We start from the raw sequence: 23878 nt of genomic DNA, 5'->3' as shown, positions 1-23878 counted from the left end.
GATGAGGGCAGCTCTGGGTTGCAGTTATCACATAAACCACCCACTTACCGGTACACCAGCTTCTTTGTTTATTATAAAATAAAGAGTGAGCGATGTGTATAAGTAATTCGATTAGTATATGGTATATATTTTGCAATTTCAAAGAGAACTTTGTAAATGTTTTCATATTTGAATAACCTTTGGGTAGATACATGGTTACTCTATGTAGGGGTGACCTTTGTTTTTTGCACCCATATTTTTGGTAATTATTTAATTGAATGGTGTGCCCTCTGTTTATCCATATTTCTGTAGATAAAGTACAAAGCAAGAAAAAGCAAATATTAACTTGGACTTATTTTTTAGGAAAAAATGAGAATTTTGAGAAAATTGTATCATATGCCTATGGGTCCTTCTATCTTTTAAAGAATCCGGCCTCTGGACGTTGGCTTATGGATATATTTGGCAGTGGATACATCTCTGTAAATATTCTAGGATTCAGAGGTGAGTTTTACTCCACTTTGCTACCATTTCACTGAGGAGAAATGGATGGAGTATGTGATTGGCAGAATAGTGAGCCCCAGTGACTGAAGATTTTTGGTGCATCTACACTGTGCCTATTGAAGCAGGTTGCTGTGGGAACTCTGGAGCTGCAGCCTGGTTTGGAGGTGGCAGTAGCACCAGGGTTCCCATCAGAAGTTGATTCAGAACAGGAGGCAAATGGTTTTATTCTTTAATATGTATGCCACATTATTAATGCATTGTTGGGTTATAAAAGAAACTGATTTAAAAAAAAATTAGGTCTGGAAATTAGCACAAAATATGCAAGATTTCAAGTATACTACTAGAGGCTAATTTGCTTTTTCTATTATTTAAAGGTAACTGCTCAAATTCTGAATGTCACCCAAATGCTACTTGTGAGGAGTTTGGTGGATATAATGAGTGCACGTGTAAAGAAGGATTTGCAGGAAATGGATTCCAATGTGATGATATCAATGAATGTACTGATTATTCATTGAATTGTCCTTCCTGTGTGAACTCTGTCGGGTCGTACAACTGCACTTGCTATCAAGGATATACATTTATATTGGAATCCGGTTGTGTCGATATTGATGAATGTTTAAGTGAAGATCTGAATAAGTGTCACCCTCTGGCAATTTGTATAAACACATATGGAGGGTACCGTTGTGCCTGCCCTGATGGATATTTTGGGGATGGATACAACTGTGTAATGAATGAATGTCAGCACGGAGAACCATGTGGACCCGATTTAGATTGCAATAAAAATAATGCCACGTTATACAGCTGTTTGGATCCATGTTTCAACTACACAGTTCTTGATCAACAGTGGCGCAGTACATCAAATAGAGTTTATGGTTATAACTATGAAGTTATTTCTGAAGGCTGGTATAGATTTCAAGGTACAAATGGCCAGCGCATGCCTAATTACTGTATTCCTAGTTATAGCTGTGGAGTAGAATTCCCTATATGGCTAAATGGCAGCCATCCAACTCCAGAGGAAGGAATAACAGAGCGCACAGTTTGTGGAAGCTGGAGAAATTATTGCTGTCTCTGGTATTACAATATTTCAGTCAGAGCCTGTTCAGATGGATTTTATGTGTACAAACTGATGCCCGTACCAATATACTCCATGGCCTATTGTGTTGGTAAGCACTTTCACTTATGGTAATATACATTTTATTAATGTAGGACACTCAATTTTGAAATCAAGTAATGTTTTTTTAGTTGGGTTATTTATCAAAGGTCAAACTTTAGAGTTTTGTATACCTCAAATAAAGTCGAATAGACTCACAGCTCGAATGGTTTCTAATTTAAAAAAAACTTGAATGGGAAAAACTCAAATCAGCGAGTTTGGGGTTAATAATCCAAAAACTCAAATTGATCGAGTTTTCGGCAGGAAAAACTCAATCGCTCGAATTGATTGAGTTTTCGGGCAGAACCCTCTAAAAAAACTGGAACATCACGAAGGCTATAAACATCTTCAAATGGTTCAAGGGACCTCTGCCATTTACTGCTTCATGGCCTCGACAGGTTTTGGATGTGTGTTTTCGGATTCAAACTATTTCCAGTGTTGGGTATAATACATTTTAAAAAATTCAAGCTTTTTTAAAAAAACACTAAAAATACAAGTTGACAAGTTGATCAAAGAATTTTGACCAAAAAATTTACTTTTCATGGAAAACACAACTCGATCGTTAATAAATCTGTCCCTTAATGTCATTTTCTCCTGCACAGAATCAAGTATGAATTGCTCAGCAGCTTCCTGTGCTCCAGATGAATACTGCACCAATATAAAAGGGGATTTACAGTGTCAGTGCAATGCAAGCAGATCTGGTGCTTCCTTGATAACAAGTGATCCTGCAAGTAAGAACTAATCCTGTAATTTATATGCAAGAATATTTTATTATTGCCACATCCCTGAATTATTTTCTGCTTTTTTTTCCTTCAGATCTGCCTTCACCAGAATTAATATGTGGATTAAACCAAGTTAAGCTGTCTTTCGGCAAATGCCAGTTGGAGAACCTGGGATACAACACATCAGTACATCTAAGAGACAGTTCCTGTATAAGCTTCATTGAAAGAAGAGACAAAAGCTATGTCAGCCTGTATGCAGTGCCAACAAATGGTAACTGTGGAGCCCAGATACAGGTAGAGTGCGTGTATATACTGGCTACAAACCTAATAATATTAAACAAAATAAAGATGGAAGACAGCTACTATCACATATATTATAGAATGAAAAGTAACAAATTAAACTTTTCTCCAAATACCTTCAGAGTGTGATACTATTAGTGCTATGAAGTGGTGTAACTATGGGGGAGCAGACCCCATGGCTGCCAAAGTGGCTCCTGCAATGCTGCCAGACCTCGCTCACTTACTTTTGCTGCGTTGGTGTCCAGGGGAGTTTTTCAACTCACAAAACTCACAGCACAATATAAAGCTGGCCTATATGAAATTACATAAAGTGAAATAGCTGTAGATATCATAATGGGATTAAGATTAAAATATAACCCAATTTCATTACATTAATACAGGTGTGAAACCCTTCATTGACAGTAATTTTATAAGATTTATTTCTCTCATTATGTCACAAACTCTTCAGCCTCCAGTAGGATATACCGGTAATACAGTATTTATACTATATTTTTATAAGTATTTTGCCATGTCTCTAGTGGACAACACGTTTCATAGCACTTATAATGGTAAGGTCTGTTGGAAACCTTGAGGTAACCATATGGATGAATGAACGATGCTGTAAAACAGAACATTTTTAATGAAATCTGACTATACTTTTATAAATAGTAAAACATAGAGTATATTGGGTAATGTGGTGCTTTTCATTATTTGTGCCCCAAAAAGAGTGAGAATGATATTAGGCAAGGGTTTTTAAATGTTATGGATTTGTGGCAAAACAGTTGATTGGGAAGCCCTGCACCAAATACCAATGCTTATAGTTATGTATTAGCAATGCTGAAACCATTTTCCTGTTAAATAGTTGTTCATGAGTATTTATAATACCAACTATGCATGCACCCCAAATATCACCATAAGTCTTCTGGCCTGGCCCCTCTTTCCCTTGCCTTCAGTTTCTGATCCTCTGAAAGCTGACATTACATAAAGAATTTTAGCAGCTATATGTTTTCTGTTGTGAAGTAAGACTGAAGCATCAAGCATATTCTTAAATTATGTTTATATTCTTTTTAAATTGTGTTAAACAAATAAGAACTACGTTTTTGTTAATGTTTAATCAACTCTGTATGTCCCAGGGGTTGTCAGACTGCCTTTTTAGATTTTAGTGATCAACAGATCCTAAGCTTCACTCTGCTCACATGAGACTGTTTCATAAATACAGGACCCAACCTTTTTTCAGTCAATGTTTTTGTTAAGCTCAGGAGTCTGCATGATGACAAAACCAATATGCTCATAGATCAGTTTTAATCATTAAACAATTTTAGAAGTGGAATGAGGAAACAGTCCAAAAAAAACACACCTTGATACTGAATTTGTAGAAATGGAATGAGGAACAAAATTAATAGCTATGAACTGAGATGTTAGAACTGGTATAAGCAGGAAATTAGCTACTATACATCCCCACTGGGTGAAAACAAAAAAAGATACTTTGATTAGTTAGTTAAAGCTATAAGTGGATAAATATTTAAACAGTGACTATCTTATATTTTGCAGGCAAACCAAACACATTTAACTTATGTAAATGATGTATATTTCTTAATGAACTCATCTAGAACTATTGTTGTTGTGCCTTTCTACTGCTCCTATCCAAGAAGTACGGAAAACCTCCTGCAGCTCGGAGTAAATATGTTTATTGCGTAAGTAAATTTTAAAAAATGTAGAACTAGATTCCTGCATTTCAATATCACAGGAAAAATAAAAAGGTGTAATTAGAGCTGTTCCATAATGAGCTTGAAGCTGATGCAAAAGACTCAAATGCCCCTCAAAGTGCTGTTATTTTTTTGGATGAAAACAGCCATGGGTTTTTTCACACAGTTCCAGCATTGTTGTGGCTGGATGTAAAAACGTTGGTATTTTTTAAAGAAAATCCACCTTATGAAGATTTTGCACCCTACATGTGCTGGAGCTCCTGGTGGTGGCAGCAATGTTGGACCACCTATATGTATTAATGAATGAGAACCCAAGCTTGCTCATTATATAGGATCATGGCATGTGTCATCTGATCCTATGTCACACACACGCACATATGGGTCACATCAAGGCTCTCACTATGTGCATGTGTTATGCTCCAACACGGCTGTCTGTACCGAGAGAGAGCTCCAGTTGTGGGAGACAGAGCACTATTTTAAAAACATTTTATGTATTAGTGCCCTTTAAGCTTGGTGAAAGTCTGGTAACCAGTGTGTGCATGTGTCTTATCTGGAGGACAGCAGGAGGGCCGCTGGCACTGCTCCGGGGGTTCAGAAAGTGTCTGAACTATAGACATGTGATGTCACCTGTCTGATGTTTGAGGCTGATCGTTGCATGATCAGGTCCCAGAATCCTTCGTACAACTCTTTTGGCTCATTTTATATTTCAAAAACTACATTTAAACCTATTAATGAAAACCTATTTGTAATATTCACCATAATAGCCACCATTTCAAAATACTTCCCTACTTGTGGTAGTTGTCTTTGTCCTTTAGCAATATTTGCACTGTTATTCCTCTTCTTACAGCTATGCCAATCTCACCTACTCTGGCAATCGAACATACTCAGCACAGATGGGCCTTTTCCAAACTGCTAATTACAGCAACCTTTATGAGGACCCAGAGGGATGGGTGAACCCCACAGACAGATTGTATGTTGGCATAAATGTAGAAAAGACCAACGAATCCCACATTGTATTGGTTATGCATCACTGCTATGCCACGCCCACACAGGAGAGCTGGGACCCAATCAAGTTCTATTTTATCCAGAACACGTAAGTTACCATATTTTGTATAAAGTTACAGGATGTGTTTTTGCTGTGGAGGGTGTCCATCTTTTACTAATGCAGTAGTAGATGTTTTATGAAATTGTTTCTCTATTGTATATGGTTACATGCAATACATACAATACAATATTAAACATGTTTTTTTCCAAATGCAACCCTACCATTGTTCCAAATTGATTGTTTAGTAACCGATACCCCTACTGCCTACCCCTAACTGCAGCTCTAGTGGAAATCATTTTCATGCAAATTATGATGTAACACAATGAGTAAATACTTAAAATCCACATGTAATATTGTTATTTTAAAAATGTTTCTTTGTTAAAATGACTTTCCAGGTGCCCTGCTATAAATGGTTCTTCTCTGTTTGTGATGGAAAATGGAGAATCCTTGCAGGGTCGCTTTTCACTTCTGCTCTTCAAATTCATTGGAGGCTTCGCTAAAGTTTATATACACTGTCAGGTTCGCCTGTGTGATACAACTCTTGAGACATGCAAGCCGGTAAGCCAGATAATTACTTATGTGTTACGCATACATTGCACATGTACAAATACAGCATGTTTTTAAAACAATTCCATTTCATTTGCAACTTTAATGGATATATTTACTGAGAAGATGCTTTATATAGTATATGGTTTTATTTAGAATTTTGGGTTTGTCCTTTTCTGGTCTGAGAACTTCTTTACAATATAATGTGAAAAGCTGGCGAATTCCTGTAGTTAGATGGAGTTGTAATTCAAAATGAAGTGTAGACGTTTTTATGTGATCAAGTTTTGTTTTTTGTTTTTTTTAAAAACAAAAAAACAAAAAAAACCTCAAACTCGAGTTTGAATATTAATATTTTGATGAATCTGCCCCTTGGTGTAAAGTATGTGTTCTGTTATACCGTCACAAAAGAAAAACATTGTTGCTGACAAGGCTAGTGTAGACAGAAATCTATACTAATATTGCTTTCAGAGAATATATTTATAGATCTAACTTGCTGGAAATACATTACAGATGTGCTCTGGGGTGGGAAACTATTCTGCAGACAACAGAAATGCAACACAGAATTTAACACTGGGTCCTGTGCTTCGTAAAGGTAAAATTAATATCTGCTCAATATAATTGTCAACAAAATCTTGTTAAATCCTGTTGTTTTATATTTCAGACCTGTAAGAAACACCCCAAGTACACATTTCCATTCTCAATGCTATTAAAGATGGAGTTTCCCAGTACATTTCTAAACTATGTGTATCTAAAAAACCAGAAAATTCTATTTATTTGTTCTCAGGCTTTTCTTATTTCTTCTTATAATTTTTGTAACTGCTTCATTTATATGCTCCCTCAAGCCGAAATGTTTTCCTACTCCAAACAACTCAAACATGCCGTCTGTCATGCTGCTAATTCTTGATAATGGTTGAGTTAAAATCTGTCTGCAACGCAGCAAATCCTTCTGCCTTTCTCAAATCATGGGCTCTTTCACTTATGCTTGTTATGTGCTCTCAGATCAGATACTAGTACCTCTACTTGGTTCCTATAAACATAAAAGCAGCAGTATTCCCCAGTTAGAAGGAAATGATTGTACAGGTATTGTGGTTCTGGGTGCATTCTGGGAACCAAGATTTCCAAGAACCAACTGTGGGCCTGGGCTCATTTCTTCTTTCCAATATTTAAAAAAAACCTTACATATACAACTTGTTTATTGTGTTTAAACTTATATGGGGAAATGTAATAAAAGTTGCAAAAAGCAAAACAATTAGCACAAATAAGAAGAAAAAGTTTAATTTCGCAATGTCATACTCTTCCTTAAACTGTTATCACATTGCGAATTTTAATTGCACATTGCCCACTTTTAAGAAGTGCTTATAGGTGTCGTAATCTTTTGGAGCAAAAGATTCACTGTCGGAACTGGTCGCTAAACATTTTCCGGGTTTGCAAAAGCTATATTAAATTCGCACAAAGGCAAATTTGTTCGCAGAGAGGTATAACTTTTCACATTGCCAATATTTTTTCCGTTACCGACTTTTATTACATTCCCCCAATAGTGTTTTACAACTAGGCATTTCTTGTACATGTTTTCTAATTTTGTTTTTTAGATGAAATTTATAGCACGGTTGTTCCTGCGAATCACACATGTGCTGTACAAGGTAAATCATTGTGTATATAATGATAGATAGATATTAAGAAGATATTAAGAGAGATATTAAGAGAGAAAGGGAACAAAAGAGACAGAGCAAGAGAAAATGTGAGAGAGAGATCGAGACAGATAGAGAGCGCAAAGAGCGGGACAGCACAAACAGACCTACAGATGAGAGCAGACTATGAAGGCCCACTTCCTGCTCCAGTGCCCCAAATCCTCAGCACTGATAGACACTCAGTTCCAGATACTATCCAATCATATCCCAGACTTAACTTGCATAGAAGAGGAGTGAAACTCCATATCCTTCTGGGAGAAAAAGGGCTGACAGCAAAACTGGCATTATAATATATTACAGACTGTCATAGACTGAGAGAAACATTACAGACTACTGATAATGTGCCAGGATTCATCCCCTCTATTCCCCCTATGCCCATGCAATGCTGCCATGGTCCCAACCTTTTACAATTTCCTACCTGTTTTGAGTGCTAAAATAATACTGCAAATATAGCTAATTTGATTTGGCTTGAGCGTAAGAGAGAGAGAGAGAGAGAGAGAGAGAAAATGATGGATCAAGAGAGGGAGCAATCAGGAACATGAGAGAGCAAGAGATTTTTTTCTTCTTTTAAATGCTTTTAAAATTAGCTTTCATCTTGTAAGAAAGGGATAATCAACCTGCAGTTTTTCATTAATTTATTTTGTATTACAGAAGGAACTTCATTTACGTTATTAAGAGACTATATAACAGCTCTGGTGTTTGATAATTATGGCTACAGAAGACTTTTGAACCGTGTACAGAACAGGTTTCCGTGCCTTTCTAGACAATACATAGACATAAGGGTCAATAATTCAGGTAAATTTAGACTCATTTAAATTATGAACCCAAATGTTTGTGCTTTCTCACTACTCTTTTTTTGTAAAGACAACTAAAAACAAAATATTCATAATCAGTACTATTATGTAATTTAAAAGAACAGTAACACCAAAAAGTAAAGTGTTTTAAAGTAATTAAGATATAGGGGCAGATTTATTGAGGTTTGCATAGTAAATTTGATTTCAAATTCGAATTTTCAAATTTTTTTTGTCAAAACTCACAAATTCGAATTTAAAAGCACCTACTCGAATATAAATTTGAATCTGAGATTCATCACACCTCAACCATAGAAAGAGTTCTAGTTTGAATATTTGCCACCTAAAACTTGCTGAAATCAATGGCAGAGGTCTGTTGACCCATTTGAAGATTTTAAAATTTTTTAGTTTTTTTTGGAGGAAAATTCAATTTGAGTTTTGTTCATTTTCGATTTGAAGACCAATTGTATTTTCGAGTCATTCCCATTCGATCAAATTTTAGACATTCTCATTTTTCATAAATAACCTCCTATTTGAGTTGGGAGTACATTCAAATTTATTAGAGTAAAAAATATATTCACATTAATTAGAAATTTGACCATTGACAAATAACCCCCATAATGTACTGTTGCTGTGCTCTGTTAAAACTGGTTTGTTTGCCTAAAGGTGGCCATACACGGGCCGATAAAAGCTGCCGACAGACCGAGTCAGCAGCTTATTGGCCCGTGTATGGGGGCCCCCGACGGGCTTCCCCGATCGAGATCTGGCCGAAAGTCGGCCAGATCTCGATCGGATGGGATTAAAAATCCCGTCGGATCGCAGCCGCATCTGTTCGTTGATGCGGTCCCGCGATCCGACCGCCCGTTTGGCGAACGCTAGGATCTGATCGTTGGGCCCTAGGGCCCACGATCGGATCAGCCCGATATTGCCCACCTCAAGGTGGGCATATCGGAGGGAGATCCGCTCGTTTGGCGACATCGCCAAACGAGCGGATCTATCCGTGTATGGCCACCTTTAGAAACCCTACTACAGTTTATTTAAATCAGCTGCTGTGTAGCCATGGGGACAGCAATTTTGTCTGAAAAAAGGACACAAGTTAAATAGCAGATAACAGATAAGCTCTGTAGAATGCAATTGGTTTAGATTCCTGTGTAAGAACTAAACCAATTGAATTCTACAGAGCTTATCTGTTACCTGCTATGTAACTTGTGCCATTTAACCCAATCTCAACTTCAATAGTTGCCCCCATGGCAGCACAGCAGCTTATTTATATAAACTATAGGAGTGTTTCTGACACAAACACACCGGCTTTACCATTTCAGGGCAACAGTACTTTATGTCATCACTTTAAAGCACTTCCTATTATTATTACAAAATGAAATGAAAAAAATATAAAAATGTGAATTATTTATGAACTCTGTGGGAGATGGCATTCCTATAACTCTCTGGATAAGGGATCACATGTCTTTATTATATTCTTTCAGTGTAAACGAAAAAATCTTTGTGGGTAAATAGCACATTAACTTTTAAGCTGGAGTTAGATTTGAAGTTCAGGCCCACTTTTAAGCTCTTTTAAGGAATCACTCAATATTAGTGATGGGCGAATTTTGCGCGAAATTCGTGAAACAGGGAAAAATTCGTGAAACTGTGCCGTTTTTGACGCCGGCGTCCGTTTTTCCGAAAAGTTTTTTTTGCCGCTGGCGAATTTTTGCCGCGAATTTTCGCGGGCGTTTCGCGAATTTATTCGCTGGTGGCGAATCACGTAAATTCGCCGCAAATTTGTGCCTGGCGAATAAATTCGCCCATCACTACTGAATATACATTCATCCTAGCTTTTATATAAGCTCAACTCATTTTGGCATCAAAAACATTTACTTCATTGACTCCAGTGTTTCTTCTTTTTTATTGTTTTCATGGTTTATACTCTGTAATGTTTGTTTTCAAATTATTATGTTAAATAAAAAGATTTTTTTAATCTAAATTTTCATGTATTAAATGAGTGTCACAAATAATCTGAGCAGATAATCATTAACTTCCAAACATTGTTTTTCAGATATTTTTCAACAGGTCTTCACTAATAAGGATGATTTCCTAAACAGTAGAACCAGTTATGATTACTACACTTCTGATCAGTTTTATTTGATTTACTATTACTACCAGTGGTTTTACCATTATAACTTTGGCTCCCAATATCATTATAATAATAACTATCTGAATAACTATCTGAATGCCGTGAAGATGTCACTTTTGGATGGAGTCAAGAAAGCACTGGAAGTCTCTCCAGCTGGAACCTTTATATTGGTTGAAACCAGTGGTTTAATGTCTGATTACGATAACCTTACATTGCTAAATGATGTTTACAGATTAATACAAGAAAAGCAATCTCAGGTAAGCCATAACCACAACCATAACCACAAATGTTATCCCGTCCTCACCTCTTTATATAACCCAGAATAGTTATTGGAGAGAGGAAGTTGGAAATGGGAAGATCAGGAGTTGCTGAGTTAACCAGATATTTGCATGCAGGTGGCTAATTCTTTGACACACAGTTCCAAATATTAGTTATAAATACCTTAGTTTATGTCTTTGAAAATGCAATAAGAAAAATAAATAATATCTGCTGGTCAGATGAAGGGAAAGTGAATGTAACCTTTTTAATTTGTTTCTTCATTAGGTGTTCTTTCTTGTCTATAAGGACATTGGTGGTGCAAGTGTTGGTAATTTAGCAGAAAGCGTGTTCAGAGAAATTGCCTCTCAAAGCTTTGGACAGTATTTAAACATACCATGGACGAGCAGAGAGCAGGTAGCTTTAATGCTAAATGTTTATTGGATACGACAGCCTACATTGTAATTAGAGGGTATTTCTGAGTTCCATTCTCATTATATTACAGTTTCCTTGATATGATTCTTATTAAAGATATGGGACCCGTTGTCTGGAAACCTATTACCCAGAAAACTCTGAATTATATGAAGTCCATCTTCCATAGACTTCATTTTAATCAAATAATTCAGATTTTTAAAAATAATTTTCATTTTTTCTGTAATAAAAAAAACAGGACATTATACTTTATCCAAATTTAGATAGAATTAATCCTTATTAGAGGCAAAACAATCCTATTAGGTTTAATTTATGTTTAAATGATTTTTAGTAGACTAAAGGTATGGAGATCCAAATTATGGAACGATCCCTTATTCAGACAACCTCAGTTCCGGTGCCTTCTGGATAACAAGTCCTATACCTGTATTCATTTCCAGGGAAAACAGGCATTCCCATGACTTGTAGATATATTATACACTATAGGGGGTTATTTATCAAATATTGAAATTTTAGAGTGAATTTTTTTTAAAAAAAACTGTAATGAATTAAAATTAAATTCACAATTAGAATGGTATGTTATTTATGAAAAAACCTGAGCGTCTAGAATTTGATCAAATAATCCCAACCGAAAACTCGAATCGTTTTCGAATCGAGTTATCCTCAAAAATATAAAAACCCTTGTCTTTTGTGTGACAATTTTTTTTTAATGCAGAACAATTTTTTTCTTCCATTGGAGTCTGTGGGGGCATCATTTTTGCAGCAAAACTTGGCAAAAATTTGGCTCATCACTACTATTAACAACTGCAAATAGTTCAAGGGACCTCTGCCATTGATTTCTACATGAACTTGGCAGGTTTTAGGTGGCAAAAATTTGAATTAGAACTGTTTCCAGGTGTGATAAATCTCACATCTGAATTCAAATTTGAGTTGGTGCTTTTAAATTCAAATTTGTGAGTTTGGACCCAAAAAAAAAATGTAATTAGAATTAACCATATACCCTAGTAAAGATCAGAAAACCGGAAAACCTTCTGGATAACCAGTCCTATACCTGTATTAATTTCCAGGGAAAGCAGGCATTCCAATGACAAAAAATGCTGACAGTCACTAACTGCTCCTTAAGTGTCCAGGCCCAGAAAAAAATATGTTTAAATCTTTCAGTAATTATCTTATGAAACAATACACAGACAGTCAAGTATAAACGGAGTAGAAGGTATTCTCATTGGAGGATCCTCTCTCTTTGATCTTTATTGTGAGGTGTTGCTTTAAAAATCCATCTCTGTGCTGGTCTGCAGCTATAATAATGTTTTAAGCCTTTCTCAGGAATACTGGATTTGTATTCCAACAAAATCCATTTGGCGCTACAGAAAATACATTTTGGTCCTGTGACTGCATTTAGGCTTTTCTTCATTTTATTTAGTATTTTAAGTGCATTTCCATTGCTTTAGATAGTTTGGCTTCGGTGATAATCACTGCTGATACTTTCCCTCTTTCCCTAACTTGTGCAGGTGATCAGGAGCTTGGATGTACTTCTAGCAAAACCATTTAATTCTTCAGTGCGAATCTTGAATGTCAGTTTAACCATCAGTGGGGATCACAGGGAAGTGTTTAATGTGACATCTTTAACCTTTCTGCTAATTACAACCAATGGAAACATCAGTCTTGCTCTTACAGATCCAAGTGGTAAGTTATAAGTACTCCGAACAGATTCTGATACACTTTTACAATTGTTGTACTGCTATTTTCAGGACCTATATGGCATTTTTCTGCAAATTGCTATATTTGTGGTGCTACAACTTCACTCAATCAAGCTTCTAGTTTATGTCACAACAGATTTTGGGTGGCTGCATGTTTTTCTCTATGGGACCAAGCAGCAGCCTGATTTCCCAAAGTACTCTTTAATGAGGGATGTGTATAATTAATAAGATTAGTAGTCTGTATATTTCTTGCCATTTCCTAGATGAACATTGTAAATATTTTCTTATTTGAATAATAGATAAAATGCAAAGCAAGAAAAAGCAAAAATGTTAACTTGAAGACTTATTTTTTAGGAAACAACGAGAATTTTGAAAACACTGTATCATATGCCTATGGGTCCTTCTATCTTTTAAAGAATCCGGCCTCTGGACCTTGGTTTATAGATGTATTTGGTAGTGGATACATCTCTGTAAATATTCTAGGATTTGGAGGTGAGTTTTATTCCACTTTGGTACCATTTCACTGAGGAAATGGATGGATGATGTGATTGGCAGAATAGCGAAGACAAGGGTCACCAGACAACAAACTGAATGTGCTTGAATCTTTTATCCTGTTTACCAGGGTTGGCTCCAAGTTAATTGCTTTGGTTATGTAATAAAGACTACAACTGAGGGAAACCTTTACTTACCTTCTATTTACAACAGACACATTTCAAGAGGGGAGTATCCAGCATTGAGTGTAGTAGATAGCAAGGTTAACTTACCAATTTTAATGGGGGTCCAGGTACTCAGGCCCCAAACCTTCAGCTTAGTTGTGTTTAGTAGTGGGCTGGCACAAATCAGCCTTCACTCCAATACTTGATGCAGTTAAAAAGTTATTTATTTAACAAAAGAACAACTCAAAAAGTAGCCTTACACTTTTCGTGCCTTGTGGGCATAGGCTTATATTTATACACGTTACTGAAGGTGGTCATACACATTTACATGTGTAAATTGTTGGATATACAAGTAGAAACAGTAGAATTCTTCCTCTATTTGCCAATTCAGCAGCAAATCCTGGCCGATATTCTGGGGCCCGATTAAAATTTTCCATCTTGGACGATCCACCAGATGACTGATATACAAGTCTTTTGCCAATATCGATTGACTCGTCTCTCACCATAAATGCACCAAATACCATATGGAACTTTGTATCATACGATAATATTCGTATTTCTGCATGAAAGCACATTTGGAGTAAATAAACAATTTGGCTAGCAATTATTCAAAGCCTTTCATCCCCCTAAATAAGTTTAGCTACACTTATCTTTAAAGTTGTAATTCTTGCCCAGAACTGAGTGCCAAATTTGTTATGTAAATTTTTTAGCATTTTATTTAATTTAATTTTATTTAATTACATTTTTTGTCTTCTAAAGTGTACCTGATTGGTCTAAATTATGTGCACTCCATTTTCTGAAAGTATGAGGATTTTTTTGGTGGCAAAGTATAACTGTGGCAAAAGACAAATAATTTATAGTTCATATGAATTGTCAATACTTTGCATAAATAAAGTTGGCATCATTTTCAATTCTTTTAGAGCCTCTGCACTGTGCCTATTGAAGCAGGTTGCTGTAGGAACCCTGGATCAATAGGCGCAGCAGCAATTGATTCAGAACATGAGGCAAATGGTTATATTCTTTAATATGTATGGCACATTATTATTTTTTTAAGTTTCAGGGCTGGAAACAAAACGTGAGTATCAATTAGCACAACATATGCAAGATTTCAAGTATACTACTAGTGGCTAATTAGCTTTTTCTATTATTTAAAGGTAACTGCTCAAATTCTGAATGTCACCCAAATGCTACTTGTGAGGAGTTTGGTGGATATAATGAGTGCACGTGTAAAGAAGGATTTGCAGGAAATGGATTCCAATGTGATGATATCAATGAATGTACTGATTATTCATTGTATTGTCCTTCCTGTGTGAACTCTGTCGGGTCGTACAACTGCACTTGCTATCAAGGATATACATTTATACTGGAATACGGTTGTGTCGATATTGATGAATGTTTAAGCGAAGATCTTAATAAATGTCACCCTCTGGCAATTTGTATAAACACATATTTAGGGTACAGTTGTGCCTGCCCTGATGGATATTTTGGGGATGGATACAACTGTGTAATGAATGAATGTCAGCACAGAGAACCATGTGGACCCGATTTAGATTGCAATAAAAATAATGCCACGTTATACAGCTGTTTGGATCCATGTTTCAACTACACAGTTCTTGATCAACAGTGGCGCAGTACATCAAATAGAGTTTATCGTTATAACTTTGATTTTATTTCTGAAGGCTGGTATAGATTTCAAGGTACAAATGGCCAGCGCATGCCTAATTACTGTATTCCTAGTTATAGCTGTGGAGTAGAATTCCCTATATGGCTAAATGGCAGCCATCCAACTCCAGAGGAAGGAATAACAGAGCGCACAGTTTGTGGAAGCTGGAGAAATTATTGCTGTCTCTGGTATTACAATATTTCAGTCAGAGCCTGTTCAGGTGGATTTTATGTGTACAAACTGAAGCCGGTACCAATAATCTACATGGCCTATTGTGTTGGTAAGCACTCTGACTTATGGCAATATACAGTTTCTTAATATAAGAATATCTAGTAATAGTTTTTAATGCCATTTTGTCCTGTATAGAATCAAGTATGAATTGCTCTGGAACTGTCTGTGCTCTAGATGAATACTGCACCAATATAACTGAGGATTTTCAGTGCCAGTGTAATCCAAGCAGTTTGGTTGCTTCTTTGAAAACAAGTGATCCTGCAAGTAAGAAGTCATTCTGTAGCTTATCCTTTGTAAGGAAGAATATCACTGAAATATTCTCTGCTTTTTTTTTCTTCAGATCTGCCTTCACCAGAGTTAATATGTGGATTAAACCAAATCAAGCTGTCTTTTGGTAAATGCCTGTTGGAGAACCTGGGATACAACACATCAGTACATCTAAGAGACAGTTCCTGCATCAGCTTCATTGAAAGAAGGGACAAGAGCTATGTCAGCCTGTATGCAGTGCCAAGAAATGGTATTTGTGGAGCCCAGATACAGGTATAGAATGTGCAAATTCTGATTACAAATGTAAAAATCAAAATTGTAATGGGCAGGTTAATCAAAGGGCCAGGTAAAATGCCATATTTGTTTTCAAATTTATTTAAAGCTTTTCTGGACCTTTTGAAACTATGAATTTAGTCTAGTATAAAAATCAATAATCTGGTTTAATTAGTAAACATTTCCCTACTAATGCAGAAGTTTTCATTAAGAATTGTTTTAGGTCCTTGGGGGCTGAAATATTGAAAATATTGAAAATATATAATATTGAAATATTGTTTGATACAATAAATACAGGGGATCACACCATGGAATAACAATTCCGTTTGTCGGTTCTGTGTTTTGTATGAGCATTCCACCAGAGTGCGGGTTACACATTGCGGGTTAGCTTTAAGGGGTTGGGGGGAACTGGGCCCTGAATTTGCGACCCTGCACCTGTCGGAATCCTTGCTCCTTGATGGAGATCCCATTAAGGGAGAAATTATTCTGACATTTATTTTTACCTTGCTGGCATAAATCCTTCAACTGTGGAAAATAAAGTGTCTAAATGTTTTACTGAAATGACACTGTTTTCCAGCTATTGATAAAATCCTTTTATTTTTGCTTTCATAAACAACAAAAATATTGTCTTTCCAACTAACTTGAAATAAATACATGCAAAGGGCAAGAATAGTAAAATATATATTAAAGCACTTGGCATAGAGCTGTTTTGTACTGAATTTAAATTGTTTTTAATTAGTTTTTTTAAGAAGATCTCTGCATGCCCAGTAGACTAGAGCCTAATCACCCCCCTTCTGCTGAGACAGCACTGCGCAGAGGGACCAAGCAGTGTCCTAGACCCCACTGCATTGTATTGTGACACCCTCTACAACCCTACAACCACCCCATGCTAGTACCATGCTCCTGTAATTGATATGATAGCGATAGAGTATAAAATACATCACAAAAATACTAATACTAGATTACAGAAACTCAGAAATCACTTAGGGGGTTAGGGAGTTTTTTATAACTTGAATGAATTCACAACTTGAATGGAAAAAACACTATTCAGCAAGTTCGAGTTGCGATCAATTTGAGTTTTTTGGGGAAAAAATTATGAATCGCTTGAATTGATTGGGTTTTCGGGCAAAACCCTCCGCAAAAAACTCAAACATCATTAGCAGCCAAAAATGGATCACCTTCAAAACTGATGCCTGGCTAGAAGGGTATCTTATGGCCTTAAAAGAAAAAAAAGAGGACTAATAGAGGGTTTATACTTTGACCAAGACAACACATATTATGGGTGTTCCCTATTCCACAGTACTACCTACAAGTAGGAGGATATTAAAGCATACATGGAATTTAATAATTCTTAACAGCATTCTGGTAGAATTATTGTGCTCCCATACATGCCTTCTTATTTTCTGTGGGACCCTAGCAACTTGATAAAATTTCAAAGTATAGAGCTGCAAAGCACAATGTTCATACATAAACCACAAAAAAAGGCTTTTGGAAAAGAATAGGGTATGCATATTTGATCTCTTCGTTAATCAAAATTATATATTTTTCCAGGCATATTCCACATATGTCAATTATTCAAATGAACTGTTCTTCTCAACAAAATCTGATGGAGTCAATGAAAGTCTTGAACTCTCTAGGAATTTTTCCTGCTTCTTTCCAATTAACATGGAAGTCGTACTATGGTTAACAGAAAGTTTTGTCAGGTAGGTTATATTCATATCAGGGTAGTGATACATTTCTGGCAAAGTACTTTTCAGTTTTGTCAAAAATATAACTTCAGTGTATTGAACATGTTGCAAGGTGCAGAATGTGATAATTGCTTTAATTTGACATGCATTGTCAAATTGTCATACATTGCTGTAGTAGCTACAGCCAATAGCTAGAAAGACCCATGTGCCAGTGCTCAGTCCTGTGAAAATCTTTTTTAAGGAGGATATATTTTGGGGCATTTTAAGTTAAGTTCACAGCAGTTCTGTCTAAAAATGTTTTGCTATTATAATTTCAATTATATTTATTATATACAGCTCTGCAAATATTACTGTTGGGGAAAATGCAACCTATTTGGCAAAGATGGGCTTCTTTAGAGATGCAGAATACACCAGACTTTACCAGGCTCCATCCGTGTGGTCGAACACAGAATCCAAACTGTATATTGGCATCGTTATTGAAAAGCCCCAGTCATACATCTACGTGCCATACTTGAAATCCTGCTATGCTACACCTAGCGCTGAGATCTGGGATCCCATTAAGATTTATATTATCATCAACAAGTACAATCTTATTCTTCATATTTTTTCTTATTTGTTACTTATGTGTTTTTATCTTTCAGTGAGTCTTAAAATACAAGTTATACAGTTAATTTGGGTTGAAAAAAGATCAGTCCATCAAGTCCAACCTTTCACTATAGCCTTGGATATTGAGCTTTATAAGGTTGTTAAGGAGAACGATCTGATGTGATTCATGGTTCTGATGTCTATTTTTGCAGCTGTCTCAAACTCAATGAGTCAACCTATCGCATAACTCAGAGTGAGCTGTTCTACCAAGGACTCATTTCTCTACCGATGTTTGAATACATTGCAAGTTATGACAAACTTTATATGCACTGTCAGATCCGTTTGTGTAATACGATATCCGAAACATGCAATCCAGTAAGTAGTGAGATTTTATATATACCATTGTCAATACAGTTATGCTTCCAATATGTTATAATATATAAAGGGGATGCACAATTGTACCAATCCACATTTATTTATAAGGCCACTCCCACTTTAACCACATCAAGACAAAAAAAAAAAAGATAATTTAAAGGAGGTGTTCACCTTTTAATTAACTTTTAGTATGATGTAGAAAGTGATATTCTGAGACAATGAAGAGCAGCAAAGTTCCCAGATAGAGCACCACAGTATTTAACCCATGGAGGTAGGATTCTATTGAAGTTTGATATTCTGAGACAATTTGCAATTGTTTTTTTTTTTTTATTATCTGGGGTTTTAAAGTTATTTAGCTTTTTATTCAGCAGCTCTCCAGTTTGCAATTTCTGCAATCCGGTTGCTAGGGTCCAAGCAACCATGCATTGATATGAATAAGAGACTGGAAAATAAATAGGAGAGGCCTAAATAGAAAGATGAGTAATATAATGTAGCAATAAAAACAAATGTGTAGCCTTACAGAGCATTTGCTATTAGATGAAGTCAGTGACCCGCATTTAAAAGCTGGAAACAGTCAGAAGAAGACAAATATTTCAAAAACTAAAAAACTATATAAAAAAAATAAATAATGAAGGTCAAATAAAAATTCTCTTGGAATAAACCATTCTATAACATAATAAAAGTTAACTCAAAGGTGAACCACTCCTTTAATGGGAGCATGAAAGGGGACTCATTACCCAATGAAATAAACCATATCCTTTTCTATCATGTTAATCAAGCAAATTCAACCATAATGGCACTTAACAAATTAGTCAAAACCTGTACTTTTGAATACCAGCAAGCAGAAAGGTGCCACTTTGTGGATGTTGTCATCAAGGCAAGCTTTCCATTATATTTAAATCTTTTTTTTTGCGCCAGGAGAGAGTACTGACAGTGAGAAGGGCGGGGGAAAATGAGTTGTGGAAGGCGAAATTCAGTGTGGCAAGCAGCTGAAGATTTTAAATTTGTTAGGTAGAGATATTAAAATAAAACATTTTGGTTCCATGTTTAATTTGAAAAGATATTTTAATATCCAGAATGCTCTTGACCTGGGGTTTTCCGGATAAGGGATCATTCCATAATTTAAATCTCCATACTAAAATCATTTAAACATTAATTTAACCCGATACAATTGTTTTGCCTCTAGCAAGGATTAATTATATCTTATTTTAGGAATAAGTTAAAGGTACAGTTCTATTGTTACAGGTATAGTGGAAAAAAAAATCAATTATTTGATTAAATTGGAGTCTATGGGGTATATTTAAAAAAGAGTGAAATTAGAAGTCACCACAGTCCTCTAGAGGGAAATTCCACCACTCTCTATTCATTTCTATGGGATTTTTAAGAGTATTTATCAATGGGTGAAAGTGAAAGTACATCCATAGATAAATACGCCTTTCAAAATCCCATAGAAGTGAATGGAGAGTGGCGGAATTTCACTATGCGGACTGTGGAGATCTCTAACTTAACTCTTTGATACATCTACCCCCTTTAAGGGGTATATTTATCAAAGAGTGAAGTCTGAGATCACCACAATCCACTAGAGTGAAATACCGCCACTCATTCATTTCTATGGGATTTTGAAAGGCGTATTTATCAAAGGATGGACTTTCACTTTCACCCATTGTTGAATACTCTTAAAAATCCCATAGAAATGAATGGAGAGTGGTGGAATTTCACTCTAGCGGACTGTGGCGATCTCTAACTTCACTCTTTGATAAGTATACCCCTATGGGAGATGGCGTTCCCGTAATTTGGAGCTTTGTGGATAAGGAATCCCATACATGTACAGCTTTTTATTTCTGGGTCTCTGGCCCCTTTTAATACATTCCCATGGTTGCTAAGATAATAGTTTGCTCATAATTAAAATACCGATGTCCTTCTGCAGAAATGTATTAAGTAATGAATTCTAAAATGTAATTTTCAGATGTGCAACAAAACCAGTGCTGTGGATGATGGAATGATTGCACAATATTTAACACTGGGTCCTGTAATACTCAGAGGTAAAAATCTGTCTCTTTTTCTGCAGCAATAACATTTTTCCTTACATATCAAGGATAAAGTGAGTATTAAAAAGCATAGTTGTACTGTAGGCAGTAGATGTGCCAGATAAATTAAATCTATTCAGAACTATATTATTTGTACATGATTCAAATAACCACAAACTTAAAAGACACCAACAACCTTCAAAATCGTTCGTACCGTAACATCTTTTGCATTTCCGCGATCATTAAGAAATGAACATACCAATCCACTAACAATTTCACTGCGTTATAAAATACATCGTCGTTTGGAGTCATTCAAGTTACACTGGGATACACTAGTTCGCTAAAACATATATTGTGATATTGTGTTGTGTGAAATATGTGTTTGTCATGGGTTTGTTGTGTGACATTGGGAAAGGGATAATACATAACGCTTCTCTCGGAATCTGCGCCACTTAGGTTTGGAAAAGAGAACATATCAAAATACATCAATGAAAACCATCTTTTAAAAAAAAAATCATCTTATAAAGTCTTCTGTTTGCATGATATAAAAATATTCAATCATCTCATCACCGAGAAAAGTTTATAAATGCATGCTTTTGTGTGTTCTGGCAATGATCTCCAGAAACCTACTTTTTCCCTACTGTATTATGTATGCTTGTCCTTTGCTTCATCCCGTAATGGTAAGAATGTAATGAAGAGATCTACATTATATTAATCTAGCCCATTGGGTGATCTACAGATCAGCTTTATAGTAAAGCCCAGGAATGTACAGATCTGGTAAGTAGAACTCTTTAGCAATGAGTACCTAATTATTCATTATCTTCCTCGCAATCTGCACCAATTCATTAAGGTTTGGAAAAGAGAACATATCAATTTACATCAATTAAAACCATCTTTAAAAAACTCATCTTATAAAGTATTCTGTCTGTGTGATATAAAAATGTTCAGATCATCTCATCACCAAGACAAGTTTATAAATGCATGCTTTTGTGCATGTTCTGCCAAATGGAAATGGTAAGTATAATCTCCAGGAACTTACTTTTTTTCCCTACTGTATTATGTATGCTTATCCTTTGCTTCATCCTGGAATGTTAAGAATCTAATGAAGAGATCTACATTATATTAATCTAGCCCAGGAATGCACAGATCTGGTAAGTAGAAGTCTTTAGCTACACTTTGAAGAAGAGCTCAAAAGTTCTACCGAAATATTCATTATCTTTTTCCTTAATTCCAGTGTGTATAGGATTTGCTGTACTGGATCAGGACACTATTTGATCTTGCTAGACATTGCAAACATATATTCCTTGAATAACATTCCCAAGGGGCTAAACAAGGAACCAATGAATTCCACAGACCAAAGCAAGCTATGCACTGTTTAACCTATTGCAGACTTATTTTGCTCACAGTTGAAAACCACTGTATTTTTTGTTTACAGGTGGGTATTCATATCTGGTTGTAGTGAAACATACTGTTAGCTTACATTATCTGTGATGAGATATTTACCTACAAATATCCACAGAGGATGTTTGAGATAGGCATTTACACTGCCTTGAATATCTGTATACCTATGGACTCAAAACAGGCCCTGGCATTTCTGGTACATAGAGGTCCAAATAGCCAGCCACCATAGTCCCAATAAATATCTACTGTCTATAGCATCTTACAGCAGCATTTGCCAGAACCTACAAATCCGAGCCTTTATGAACCATTTCAAATATGTGGCAATGCCTCAGTCTTGAAACCACCTACTCAGCTATAAAATGGAGAAACTGATGATGTGTAGAAAATATGTTAAAGCACCTAGTATTGGTGAGTTCTTCTATATTTTTCTCTCCTGAGATGAGCTGTTTAGACCAACCAGGGAAATCTCACAGAGACTATCATTCCCTTAACTACCTTTTCCACATGCTCTACCACATTGGGCTGATTTAAATAACAGGCAGAGCCCACTGGGGTCACTGCTCACTGACCTATCCACTAATAGTAAGGGTCAAATATAATACTCCAATGTTTAAAGGAGAAGGAAAGGTATTTTTACTTGCGGGGGCCAAAAGTTAGGGTGTTAGGGTGTAGTGTCTGTATCCAATGATTTTAGTGTATAGTATTGACAAGGCCTCGGCTGAATGAAAATTACACCCTAGAGTTGGCTAGAGAACTACAGTAGCTAAGCAATGAGAGGCTGTTGGACAAGGGGGGAAGGACTCCCCTATAAGGTTGTTTTAAAATTAAATATATATATACCGGTATATATATATACACACACACACACACACACACACAGGTATGGGATCTGTTATGCAGCTTTCCTACTGATAAAGCCAATTTTTATGATTAGAATTTTTGGACTTGTGTTTTGTTTATGCCTGATAATATTTGCCCAAATTTGCATGTCCAGCTTGCTATAATAGGAACCATTTCTTTACTTTTGTTAAATCTACAGGTCCTGGAAAGTTATCTGCATTTGCTGAAGATGGAATATTCAAAGTCAGAAGTGGAAGCGGAACTATTACTACAAGCATGGGCTGTGACACCTAAAACCCAGGAGCTCAGGAAACAAGAGACAACTCAAGTCACAGGAGAACATTAGAAAGAAGCCAAACTTACCTGTGGAAAGCAAAGACTAAAATTGGCAAAAATGTGTTAGAACATAATAAACAAGCTTTTACTTTTATTTCCACTACTAAATTCTTTTAAGGTTATTAAAACAAAAGAGAATGTGAGAAGGCATTTGAGACAAAGTTAGCTGTAATAGTATCGCAGTTAAGGGGAAATGGAAAAGAGAAAATAATGATATATTCACCCTCAATACTTCCATTAGTTGACAACATTTTTACAAAAGTGCAGTGATAGTTAAAGACCTGTAGAACAGGTGGTGTACCATAAACAATGTACCATGTACCCAACTTGAATTCATATAAAAATGAGGTTTATACAGATAAAACAGCAGCTAAAGCTGGCCGTAGATGTACAGATTATGGCCTGTCCGTGGCAATCTTCTGACCTCCAACTAACCACTCAAATTAGGGATGCACCGAATCCAGGGATTCGGTTCGGGATTTGGCCAGGATTCGGCCTTTCTCTGCAGGATTCGGATTCAGCCGAGTCCTTCTGCCCGGCCAAACTGAATCCTTCTATGCATATGCATATAGGATTCGGTTCGGTATTCGTCGAATCTTTCACAAAGGATTCGGGGG

The 23878-nt window shown here is 36.0% G+C and overlaps 1 protein-coding gene across 2 annotated transcripts in view; it reads left to right on the top strand.

Moving 5' to 3' along the window:
* The window catches only part of LOC108701890, a 54482-nt gene extending 31127 nt beyond the window's left edge, over positions 1 to 23355 (top strand). For both annotated transcript variants that reach the window (XM_041576377.1, XM_041576378.1), the window contains 22 exons: positions 343 to 480; positions 855 to 1643; positions 2233 to 2361; positions 2447 to 2646; positions 4183 to 4325; positions 5185 to 5430; positions 5778 to 5940; positions 6439 to 6520; positions 7518 to 7568; positions 8268 to 8411; positions 10461 to 10795; positions 11082 to 11210; positions 12731 to 12905; positions 13274 to 13411; positions 14730 to 15518; positions 15605 to 15733; positions 15810 to 16009; positions 17561 to 17712; positions 18034 to 18279; positions 18495 to 18657; positions 20624 to 22119; positions 23125 to 23355. In XM_041576377.1, coding sequence (XP_041432311.1) covers positions 343 to 480; positions 855 to 1643; positions 2233 to 2361; positions 2447 to 2646; positions 4183 to 4325; positions 5185 to 5430; positions 5778 to 5940; positions 6439 to 6520; positions 7518 to 7568; positions 8268 to 8411; positions 10461 to 10795; positions 11082 to 11210; positions 12731 to 12905; positions 13274 to 13411; positions 14730 to 15518; positions 15605 to 15733; positions 15810 to 16009; positions 17561 to 17712; positions 18034 to 18279; positions 18495 to 18657; positions 20624 to 20731 — 4649 coding nt within the window. In that variant the 3' untranslated portion in view covers positions 20732 to 22119; positions 23125 to 23355. The remainder of the gene's footprint in view (positions 1 to 342; positions 481 to 854; positions 1644 to 2232; positions 2362 to 2446; positions 2647 to 4182; positions 4326 to 5184; positions 5431 to 5777; positions 5941 to 6438; positions 6521 to 7517; positions 7569 to 8267; positions 8412 to 10460; positions 10796 to 11081; positions 11211 to 12730; positions 12906 to 13273; positions 13412 to 14729; positions 15519 to 15604; positions 15734 to 15809; positions 16010 to 17560; positions 17713 to 18033; positions 18280 to 18494; positions 18658 to 20623; positions 22120 to 23124) is intronic.
* The last annotated feature ends 523 nt before the right edge of the window (positions 23356 to 23878 follow it).

This window comes from Xenopus laevis, chromosome 9_10L, assembly GCF_017654675.1.
Source record: "Xenopus laevis strain J_2021 chromosome 9_10L, Xenopus_laevis_v10.1, whole genome shotgun sequence".
Lineage (NCBI taxonomy): Eukaryota > Metazoa > Chordata > Amphibia > Anura > Pipidae > Xenopus > Xenopus laevis.
This window is presented reverse-complemented; position numbering and strand designations above follow the sequence as displayed.